At 40.7% G+C, this 12,210-nt stretch overlaps 1 protein-coding gene across 2 annotated transcripts; it reads right to left on the reverse strand.

Annotated features, from left to right (window-relative positions):
• Positions 1-564: 564 nt before the first annotated feature.
• On the reverse strand, positions 565-8,694 carry PBDC1 (polysaccharide biosynthesis domain containing 1). 2 transcript variants are annotated; one of them, XM_027608710.2, is made up of 6 exons: positions 8,569-8,623; positions 8,415-8,480; positions 7,131-7,237; positions 6,484-6,624; positions 5,030-5,141; positions 565-4,722 (listed from the first exon to the last, which is right to left on the reverse strand). In XM_027608710.2, the coding sequence occupies exons 3-6, from the start codon at positions 7,176-7,178 to the stop codon at positions 4,472-4,474; spliced, it is 552 nt and encodes a 183-aa protein (XP_027464511.1). In that variant the 5' UTR covers positions 7,179-7,237; positions 8,415-8,480; positions 8,569-8,623; the 3' UTR covers positions 565-4,471. The 2 variants fall into 2 exon arrangements, with proteins under 2 accessions (XP_027464511.1, XP_027464509.1); XM_027608708.2 differs by having other exon boundaries at positions 566-4,722; positions 7,131-7,190; positions 8,569-8,694.
• Positions 8,695-12,210: the final 3,516 nt, after the last annotated feature.

Here is a 12,210-nt window from a genome sequence, read left to right on the forward strand (position 1 = left end):
AGTTGCATATGCAACAAGGAATCTCTTGCAGAGATAAGAAGGAAAAAGGCAGAGAAATTACAGATATTTGAGGAGCTTAAACTAGCTCAGTACATCACTCCACACTAGAATGCTTACCTTTGATTATTAAATACTTTGATTCCTTACTCAAATTATTTGTCTCTATTCTAGAAAGAAGCTGAATCTAGAGTGGGATTTTGGAAAAACAATAAGATTCACAACCAAAAGATATGGATCTGAATCCCAATACCACCACTTATGTGATGGAGGCCAAATTACTTTATAATTCAATATCAATTTTTTTTAAGTAAGCTTTACACCCAATGTGGGGCTTGAACTCACAGCTGTGAGATCAAAAGTTGCATGCTCCACTTACTGAGTCAGCTAGGTGCCCCAATTCAATCTCAATTTTTATAAAATGAAAATATACGGACTTAAAGAAAATGCAATAAATATGATATATATATTTTAAAGATTTATTTATTTTAGAGAGAGTGTGTGTGAGTGGGGGGAAGGGCAGAGGGAGAGAGAGAATCCCCAAGCAGACTCCCCACTGAGTGCAGATCCCGACTTGGGGCTCAATCCCAGGACCCTGAGATCATGACCTGATGGAACTCAAGTCAGCCACTTAACCGACTGAGCCACCCAGGTGCCCTGAAAATGCAGTTTATATTGAGGAAATCAGAGAAAGCCTGAGTAGGGAAAATTTAAAGCTAGCCAGTCATATAAATGGTCATCATGTAAAAGTAGTACAGTTCAGGAGACCAACATCATGTTGACATCTGTAAAGCTTCTATTAATTCTAGAGATAAAAACATGTAGGCATGGGAAAATGGCCATTCACAAAACATACATACATGCCTTAATTGTGAATCATCTATTAAGATATTGACTACTTTTTTAAGATAATTTATTTATTTATTTGAGAGCGACAGAAATAGCAAGAGAGCACAGCAGGAAGGAGGGGAAGAAGCAGACTCCCCACTGAGCAGTGAGCCTGATGCGGGGCTGGATCCCAGGACCCTGCCAAAAGCAGACACTTAACAGACTGAGCCACCCAGGTGCCCCTAAGATATTGATTATCTGAATAAAAATATGCATGAAAGTAATTGTGGTGTACCAAGGTGGGATAGTGAGGATCATTCACATTGTGTGCAAGCAAAAAAGAGTTGTATTATCTGTAGAAAATTTAAAAACAGCAATAAAACCAACAAAAATCTGGTCTGTTTGAATTATCACCATGCTCTGGAAATTTTAAACAACATCAATGATAAAATACACTTCTTCAGAAAAATATTTTGTCTAAGGTCCAAACAATTGATGAAGTTACTGTTGCGTTTTATTAATATACATGTAAGCTTCAAATGAGCACATACTCATTACTAAGCACTATACCGTTACCATTAAGCAAATTCAGAGAATTCCCAATTATATTAATGGCACCTCACACACACAGACTCAGCTACAGGAATGGCTTAGAAGAGTAAGTTCAAAATGGTTTAGAATCACTGAAGCTTGCTTTGGGTGCAGTTCATGTCTCAATCATCTGGTCCAACATCTTTGTTTCAACTATAGTTTCAAAATAATGACAGTGCAGTGAATGTCTCTACTTTTGAAGCAGGGCTCAGTATGCCTTTTTTATTAGTTTCCTATTGCTGTTGTAACAAATTACCACAAATTCAGTGGCCTAAAACTTTAAAATGACTGCAATTTTCCCTTCTGTAAATGCGAAAATTAGTCTGTGCCCTTTCCCTGCCTCCAGAAGTTGTCATGGAGATAAATGACTGGAATGGCACCATATTCTGAATAAATCATAGATGTTTACACACTATGTCAAGCCTGGCTTGATAACATCTCCCAAATAATTCAGAGCAAAGGCTCAAATCCCAAACTTCTGGGCCTCTAACCACAATTCTACCACCTCCTAAGGAGGATTCCCTTTCCTCTAGTTTCCAACAGCATGTTCCTTACTTCCTTTTGAGCCCCCACCTACAGCATCCTTCAAGTCCATATTACTACTGACAGCCTGTTTAAGGCAATTTATGCTTTCCCTATCATGCTCCTCAAAATCCTTCCAGTGTTCACCCACAGCCTGATTCCAAAACCACTCCCACATTTTAAGTACTTGATACAGCAGCACTCCACTTCCAGTACCAGAGTCTTGTAGCAATTTTCTACTGCTCCATAACAAATTACCACATAATTAGTAGCTTAACACAATACCCATAACTATCTCACAGTCCTGTGGGTTAAGAGTCCAGATACAGCTTAACTGGGTCCTCTACTCAGGGTCTCACAGGACCAAAATCATGGTATCAGCCAGGACTGCAAGCTCGTCTGAGACTTTAAGTCCTCTTCCAAGTTCACTGGTTGTTGGTAGAATTTAGTTCCTTCCAACTATAGAGTGAAATCCCCATTTTTTTGCTGGCTGTCAGCCCGAGAGCATTCTTAGCTCCCAGAGGCTACCCTCAGGTCCTTGCCACATGGCCCGCTTGTCTCACAACACAGATTTTTGCTTCTTTAAGGCCAACAGGTGAACATTTGCAGCTGCTTGTCTCACTTAAGGACTCACCTGATTAGGCCAGACCCACCCAAGATAATGTCCCTTTTGATTAACTCAAAATTAAATGGTTAGTAACTTAAAATGAAGGAATGAAATCCCCTCGTATTCACAAGGCTTTGCCACACCAACAGGAGGGAATTATACAGAGCATGTGTGCTAGGGGTGGAAATCGTGAGGCCATCTTAAGATATCTGCCCACTCTCCCCTTTGACCTTGGATACTGTCTTGGTTTCCTGGCCTTACAATGTTGCTGAAGTGTTCCATGTTCTTATTCTCCTCCCTTTGCCCAGTTTGTATTTCCTAGTTCTTGGACAGAGATGCCTCTGGCTTTGAAGTAGTCTTTTAATGGTTTATTTCTTATTCTCCACAAAATCAGAGAGAAGTAATTAAGCCAGTTTTCTTGCTCGTGAGTAACCTGGAAAAGGCCACCACAGGCAGAATCGTATGCAGCCAGTAATCTTTATTCTTCCCCAGTCCCTCAGGCAATGTGTATGGACACATGTTCATGGATATTTAAGAATGTATGAACTAGACAAAGTCAATACAGTAAAGGAAGTTTGATTTTTAAAAATCTGTCTAGTATGAAGTATTTAACACTCCCCTACCCATTTCAAAGCATATTTTTTGTAAAATGAAAAGTCTAACAAATGTTTTAAATATTTTTAAGAATTAGCTAAAAAGAATCCATAGAGAAACCTAGCTTTGTGCACAGTTGTTGCTGCTAGTTGTATGTATCTCTAGTTCAGCTCTTGCCTAGAAAATAATTCATCAGTTAAGTTTAACTTTTATTTTTATTCTGTGTCCACCAGGGGAAAAAAAACCTCATTTCTCCCCCTTCTCCGCTCTGATAAATCTTTTCTTGAATGACCATGCTGTGGTTTGAGTTTTCAGAGTATTTGCTGTATGCACTATAAACACTGTGGCTTCCTCTAACTAGTTTTAGCAATCAAGGTCAGAGGGTTTATGGGGACATGCACAAACCTTTATATATATGTAAAGATAACTGAAACATGCACTCCTAAAAGTCATCAGATGAGAAGAAACCCCTCCATCTATACAAAATCACTGGTCCATTTTTGGAGTCTGGCGAAGTATCATTTAAAAATGTTCATTTTACATTACTATGTAAATGTATGCTATTGTCCATAGCATTATAAAAGGGAAGTCACTCTACCAGGCTTTATACGTATTAATTTCTGCTAGCTTTTAGGTAACAACTTCGGTACCAGAAGAGAAGCAGGTCCTGAAGCAGGTCCAGTGTCCTGCTCTTCTAATGTGAACTGGGCTGCATTCACTGGTCTGACAGGTTCAGGCCCCAGCTCTTATCTCCATAGAGTATTCATCAAATATTTTGCCACATATATCAAAGAAAATCAGAAAGCTATACTTACTCAAATAGCAGGAATTAACTGTTACATAGGAACTTCTAATCCCCAAACCATATACACAGCTTAACAGGCCTGAGGAAACTTCACTGCAGGAAACAATAATAAGCATTTAAAAACAGGCATAAATCACTTTATATTAAGACATGACAAAGAGATTATATACCTGAAAAAAACCTGAAGTGTCAAATAATTTGAAATATCTTTTAAAAGTCAATTACAGATATAGTCCTAAGAACCAAAAGAAATTTATTCATAAAATTTCTTACTTGACCAGTGGTGAGAACCAAGAAACACTATACCAAGAAATGCTCAACTAAGACCCCACTAATAGTCTTTAAGCTGGCTCATACAAGAGAACAACTGGAGTAGCTCTTGATTATTAGCTAGAAAGAATGTCCTTCTGTATGTCTTTCAATTGCACAAGGACATACATTTAACCACTAGGGTCTGTGCAAGTAGCATCATAGTATCTGTAGACTTAGCTGAGTCACAGCTTCCAGAGTGCTATTCCTTGTCTACCTTACATAGCTGTTTCACCACTCCTGCTGATTTCTTTGTTGGCTCCTTGTTCTTTTTCTTCTCCTTTATTGGTTTTTGCTTTTTCTCTTTCTCTGTTGGCTCCTTTCTCTTCTGCCCGTCCACTGTCAGTTCCTTCCTCTCTTCCATGGTTGCCTTCTTTCTCTTCTTCGTCATGAACACTGGTGTAAACTGCTTTGTTATAGCCTTCCCGGTTCCGAGCAATTTCAATGGCAAAAAATTGTATCCTGGGGGCTGAAAGGTGAATAGAATTGATCATTGTCCTAGTCACAGTTACTTCTCTAAACCTACGGAAAACTGAACTAACAGTCAAAGCATTCCAGTACAGTCATAAACCTCACAGATGTGGAATTCTAATCTTGTTAAATGAGGCTGAAAATACTTAACCAGCTTATCCCACAGTTACTCAACAAACAGTAACATGATCTTTAAATATGTAACAAATAAAATGACCCCCAAACTATTCAGGTCACAAATCCATCCATAAAACCAGATCCCTCACTCTCCTTATACAGAAACCATCCAGAGGCAAGAATCTCACCAAAGATGGTGTTTTCCTCGGTGTAGCCCTGGGAACAATCCAGTCGCAGCAAAGTACCATAGTTGAAGTCTTCTACAATCCCGTCAAACTTCAAGCAGAATGGCCTCCACTTCTATAAAGGCAAAAAAGATGCCTTAGCTGACAAATGCAGGAGGCTGGTGAAGTCAGGCCAGGAGAAGGGTTTCCACTTCCTCAGTAAGGAAAACTCCCATAGTGAAAGAGACTAGGACTGAGTTGATTTCGACTTTCAGTAGCATTAAGTTTCCATGCTATCTATTGTCTTTAGACTGGTACTTCCCAACATGAACAATATTTTACCTTGACAAAATATTTAAATCCTCGACTGCAGAATTAAAATTGGATTTCTTAAATGTATTCATTTTTGCTTTTACGTTATGGTTAACTCAGCCCAAAATAGTTATTCACCCCCACTGAAGCACAAATGAGACAAAGGCAGCAGGAATGTGGCCACAAAGTCACAGTTAAATTTTAAGAAAGAAGTCCGCTCCCTGCTCCTTGGGAGCCTGCTTCTCCCTCTGCCTTTCTCTCTCTGCCTCTCTCTCTGTCTCTCATGAATAAATAAATAAAAATCTTAAAAAAAAAAGAAGTCCATTGCTAGAGGTACTTTTCCAAAGATCAGTAACTAACAGTCAACAGTAACAATGTTAAAAGTTTACATACATCATAAACCAAGTAACAATGTTAAAAGTTTACATATATGGTAAACCAAGGACCTACTCTGGGAAATCTTTTCCCCACTATAAGAGTTTTAGCACACTGTAAAAGTAGGATAATCAGATAAGCAATGGGAAACCTAAGTTCTCCTATTATCCATGGCCTATGATAATGTGAACCTAAATCCGGAGAATTCAAACACCTCCCTGTATCCTATTTGCCAGTTCTCCATCCAAACCTTTTTTTTTTTTTCCAATTTGCCAATTCTCCATCCAAGCTAAACTACTAACATAAGAAAATTTGCTCCTTCTCCCCTGAAAGGGCTGGGTAGGAAGGGATGAAATGTCCAAGTCAAAGAAAAGAAAAAACAGATCCCATGAACATAAAAAACTCATAAACCAGAAAAATATTTATTTCATAACATAACTTACTTATTAGTTGATTATAACTACATAAAAGCCCTGGTTCTTTACATATTTCCTTAAAACGTACTGAAAAAAGTTTAATTGTATAAAATTTTTTAAAGATTTTATTTATTTATTTGACAGCGACGAGAGAGACAGAGAGAGAGAGAACACAAGCAGGGGGAGTGGGAGAGGGAGAAGCAGGCCTCCTGCTGAGCAGGGAGCCCGATGTGGGGCTCAATCCCAGGACCCTGGGATCATGACCCGAGCCAAAGGCAGATGCTTAACAACTGAGCCACCCAGGTGCCCCTAAAAATGTTTCCACAATCAATAATTGTTGGTCAGATGCTTGGCAATATTTGAGAGAATTCTTACCTCTTTAGCTGATTCTGATTTGAGCTCTTCTGGATCCAATACATCTATCTTGAGTTTCTCAAAATTTTCCCGAAACTCTGAATAGATTTGGTCATCCACTTTGGTGAGTTTCAGGAACTGTGGGTCAACTGATGAAATCAGCTGCCAGACACAAGACAACACACAGATACTAGTCTCTAATTTACTACACTTCTATCCCCCCTTCCCCAGAAAATATTTATGGTTCTAAGGGCAGAAGAGTTATTAGGAAGTACAGACAGACGAGGTCCCAGATGAAATCATGACACAGTTTTCAAGGGCCATAACATACTACTGTCCCTGCCACCAGTTCAAACCCTTTTGGTCCTAGTACCGCCTGGCTATTGCCCTCTGTGAATTAATTGTTCATTCAGTCATCAAACATTTATTAATTGCCTACTATGTAATCATTTTGCCAGTTAGCAGAACACTGGGCAAAGAAGTACAACTCCTCTTTGTCAAAACAAAATTCACTGCCACCCCCTCGTTCTCTGTGGGTAAAATCTTACAGTAATAAAAATTATCTCCAAAATACATATGCTTAACTTGCTGAGAATAGTGATTAGCAAAGAACCATACCCTACAATTACATGCTTAATTCTGCTTAATAATGAAGACAGACAACTCACCTTGTAGTAGACTTCAGCATGCTGCATTGCTTTCATGGCCCAAGCCATCTCAATATCAGGCTGCAAAGGAGTGAAGAATGCCAGGTCAGAATCTCCCAATCCTGCTACTAGAGAACAAATTAAGGGATTTTGTGGAGGTCTAGGTAATGTCAGTAACACTACCAAACTTGGTGTTACTGTCAAAGGATAAAAACTGGACTAACGGGTTTGGAAAATAGAAAACTTTTGTCTTTATGAAGGAAACTACCCACCAAAAGGAGCTGCCTACACAGTCTAGTCAACAGCATAAGCCACTGGCTCTTTGTCCAGCAGCTAGTGAAAGTGTGGGAGACTACATAAAGCAGTAGATAGATTGCCTTCTCAGGACTGAATTAAGCCACTGTAAAACTGATACAATATACTCACATATATCAATTAGTTGCTGGGAGAATAAAGATAATGGAAGTGAAATACCCTTTACTTTTGATAGTGTAACGTTATAATCATCATTTGTGTTTATAAGATAATCAATTTCCCATCCATAACACTTAAAATTGAATCACTATTGTGAAGCAGGCTAGATTATAAATAAGCCTTACCAAATACCTACCACCTGTTCCATTAAAACCTCCCACTCCAGCTAGATGGATCTACTTCACTGACCCCAGCAAAGTCATTTGCATTTTTGCCTCCATGCCTTACACCATGTCCTTTGTCCATCTATACTCTGAGGATCCAGTTAGAGATTCACTTTCTCAGTGAAGTCGTCCTCTACTGTCTCAGTTCTTAGGGGTTTCTTCTTCGGCTAAACTCCTTTGGATCTTACACCCTAATCTAACAAACATCAATCACATTTTTATTTGAGTGTTATTACTATTTCTCATGTCCCTGGGTCTTGTACCTCAAAAATATCATATGCTTTCTTCTTAAGAATCTAAACAAGACATACCATAATTTGGTGCCACTTTACTGCATAATGAAATCACTCACTTTAAAAAATATTAATTTCTGACTCTCACCGCCCCCCCCCCCGATATTTTTATTTAATCAGTATAGATTGCGACCTGGACAATGGAAGGTATAAAAGCTTCTCAGGTGGTTCTAGTGCAGCAAAGTTTGGGAACTACTTCCACCGGCATTTGTCCTGGGTTTGAGGACCAAAAAGGTTTAGAATGAATGAAAAAGCACGGTTTCTGTCGGGTATGGAGTGGGTTCACAGAGGATATCAGCGGATTACAATTTCGTGGCAGGCCCTGCAGACATAGCAGTCTAGCTGAGAGAGAGCTGGGGGTGAGTCATACTCACATCATTGCCATAAGACTCGGCTGGGAGAGAAAGAGCATGTGCCACAGACACCAGTTCCCCGGAAACCTGGGAAGGGAACAAAGGGGTGAGACGGTGTTCAAAGCTCGACCCGGCTCGACTTCCCCACTCACCCGACCCCAGAGTAGCGACTCACCGGCTCAGCAGTTCCAGTAGTCGTCTCCATGTTGCACCCCACAAAGCAACCGCCGGTTTCCCGGAAATGACTATTTGCGAGCTCTGCCTGAGCTGATTGGAAAGGGAGGGCCGAATAAGAGAGGCTTTCTTTCTGGATGCGCCTGCGCGCAACCTTCGTCGCCTGGAGGCGGTTGTCCCTCGCCCCTCCTTATCCGCCCTGCACTTGTGCAAAGGTGTTGCGCTGCTGCACAGTCTGGGATACTTTGGGCGTCACAGGTGGTTAAATGCTCATTAATAGCGGTGGTGATCATGCGAAAGCCTGAGTTAAAGCTTTCGCGTGCCCACTGCGCTGAGTGCCCAGCAGAGATTCGGATTCACGCTCTCCGTTTGTGCAGGCAGGCTCGTACACCAATACACACACACACACCCGAATACTCCCAAGTAGGGAGTAAATCACAAACGAGGATGGTGCTAAGCAATGGAGTAGATGGATGAAGAATTTAGTCCCTGTTTTGGAAGAAATACGTACAGCGAGATAGCATATAAAGTAGTCATCACGAAATAGCATCGTGTATATGGGAACACAAATAGGGGTTAAAAAAACTGAGTCATGAAGGGCAACCAGCAAAGTAGGCGAAGCAGGTAGGGAAGGACACTCCAGGGAGAGGGGAGTGCATGTACAAAAGCACTGGAGAACTAAACACCATGGGACATTGAAGCAAAAAAAAAAAAAAAAAAAAAAAAAAAAGCTGCAGTAAGAGTATATTCATTTGTGAATTGAGGGAAAAGTTGAGCTTTCCATGCTGAATATCAGGAATTTGAGACTTTAACCTAAAAGCAATTGTAAGCTGATAGGGACCTTCGAATACACAGTTTCCTGATTATGTTTGAGTCTTAAGAAGATCACTAAAACACAACGTGCAAGATACATTTGAGGAAGGCAGTTTTGGAAGCAGATAGACCAAATTGAAGGCACTAGGTGATGAAAACCTAAACCAAGGCAATAGCAGTTGAGACGATTTTAAGAATTGATAAGGGAAATAGAATCCGTAGAACTTTCTGACTAACTGGATATGGGAAATAAAGAAGAATCAGGATTCCAGTATGAGTCCCAAATTCCAGAATAAGATTTGGGAATGCATGCATTGAGCTAAAAACAACAACAAGAGGAGGGATGATGAGTTGAATTTGAGGAGCTGAGTTTGAAGAGCCTATGGGACATTCAGATGGAGTTGACTAGTTACAGGGAGATCTAATGAGAGAGATAAATCTGATAGCTGTTTCCTTAGGTTTAATTGAGCTGTTCAAAGGAAACTATGAAGAACTGTAAAGACACAAAGATCAGCAGGCCAAAGAAAGAGCTATTTATGAGGAAGAAAAAAGGCAGGGAAAAAAGAGTAAAAACAGAGAGAGAGCAAGGTGAATCGTGTCCAATACCCTGGGTTGAGTACACTAAGCCCACAATGTCAAGAGGTCATTGACAACCTTAGCAAGAGCAGTTCTGGTGGAATGGTGAGGGCAGAAGTCCGATGGCAGCAGGTTGAGAAGGGAATGAGAGTTGCAGAAGAGATGGCAATGACCACAGAAAGTTCTTCCAAAGAGTTGAAGCTAGAAAGAGACATGAGGTCCAGGGACTTTGTAAAATCATGGTGAAATACACGACACAGAAAAATTTGCCCTCTCAACCATTTCTAAGTATACAGTTCAATAGTGCTAAGTATATCCATATTGCTGTGAGACAGAACTAGTTCCTCTTGCAAAACAGAAAAGCTGCACCCACTGAAAAAGACTTCCCATTTCCCCCTCCTCCCAACCCCTGGCAACGACCACCTATCTGTTTCTACGAATTTGACTCCTTTAGATACCTCATATAAGTGCAATGATATAGTATTTGTCTTTTTGTGACTGGCTTATTTCACTTGGTATAATGTCCTAAAGGTTCATCCATGTTGTTGCCAGGTGACAGTGCCTTTGTTTTTAAGACCGAATAATATTCCATTGTGTATAAATATATCACACACACACACACACACACACACACACACACACACACACACACCACATTTTGTTTATCCATTCACCCGTCGATGAGTATTTGGGTAGCTTCCACCTTTTGGCTATCATGAGTAATGTTGCTATGAGCATGGGTGTGAAAATAACACTTTGACACCCTGTTTTCGGTTCTTTGGGATTTACACCCAGAAGTGAGATTATATTTTTTAATTTTCTGAGGAAGCTCAGGGACTTTTTTAAATTATTATTTTAGGTTTGGAGAGACTTAAATGTGCTTGCTGGGGAATTGGCTTTATAGAAAAGACTGTCCTGAAGGGTGAGCTGGGTGTATGTCCAGAGAAACTGAATGAAGACAGGTAGCAGAAAGAGGAAATCGAGGTGTTCCCTCCAGAAGCGTTCCGTTTTCTCTGTGAAGCAGGAGAAGGCAGCTGAGAGCAAGAGGGAATGTGTTAAAGTCTTGTCTTGAGAAGAATGTCTTAGAAGTCCTGCACAGCAGCTCAGAGGAAAGGGAGAACCGATCTAAAGGAGATGGAGGGACGTTTTCAGGGAACGGCTAAAACTAGAGGACATGATTCTGCAAGGATAGCAGTCTGTACGTAACCCAGAGGTTTGAATGTAAGATGGGTCATCCACATGGATGCTGGGCGTTAGTGAATGTGGAGGCCTGACCAGGAGGTCAGTAGACAACAGTAAAGTGGAAGGGTAGGCTCACGATGATGGCCAAATCTGTACATAACAACCGAATAGGAATAGAATCTTAAGAAACACAACTGACCTTTTACCCGAGAAAGCACTTACGTAATTTGCTTTATCTAATACTTTGGGCGCATTACTTACCTTTAAATTTAAAAAACCTTATTATTATGTATACTATGCACATGGTTTGTTAGAATTATTTTACTTTTTTTTTCTTTTAATCAGGGAACTTCTCGCTGCTCAAATATTCACAGCCTTAGATACTCTCACAGAGCAGGAATTGGGGTCCTCACAAGATTGGAAGATCTGTACCCGCAAACAGCAGGAGACAAAACTGTCATCCAGGGCCTTTCCCATTTGCCAGTCCAGGCAGAGCTATCAAAATAAGCATTGGCCTTTGCACTCACACCTATTGTTTCAGATGGACTCAAGGCAGCTGGCTATTAAACTAAGGGAAAGAGGAGTGGGCCAGGAACAAAAGACAGTACCTAAAAGGGGAGAGTTGGTGGACTTTAAGAACTATATTGAAGAGGGGTGCCTGGGCGGCTCAGTCATTAAGCGTCTGCCTTCGGCTCAGGTCATGATCCCAGGGTCCTGGGATCGAGCCCCACATTGGGCTCCCTGCTCCGCGGGAAGCCTGCTTCTCCCTCTGCCCACTCCCCCTGCTTGTGTTCCCTCTCTCGCTGTGTCTCTCTCTGTCAAATAAATAAATAAAATATTTTTTTAAAAAAAGGACTGTATTGAAGAAAGACCTTTTGGTGTGGGGTAAGAAAAATGGAGATGGAAGTTCAACTGGGATGATTCTCTTTTCCGGAAGGGCACCACAGAGTTGACCTTCGGCTTCCTTCTAAGACATGCCATGGACATGCCATGGGTAGAGCCAAAGGCTCTACCAGTCCTGATTAAGGTGCTGAGGTATCGGTAATGCCAGGGATGACAGGAGTGTGGAGAA

Source organism: Zalophus californianus, chromosome X (genome assembly GCF_009762305.2).
Source record: "Zalophus californianus isolate mZalCal1 chromosome X, mZalCal1.pri.v2, whole genome shotgun sequence".
NCBI lineage: Eukaryota > Metazoa > Chordata > Mammalia > Carnivora > Otariidae > Zalophus > Zalophus californianus.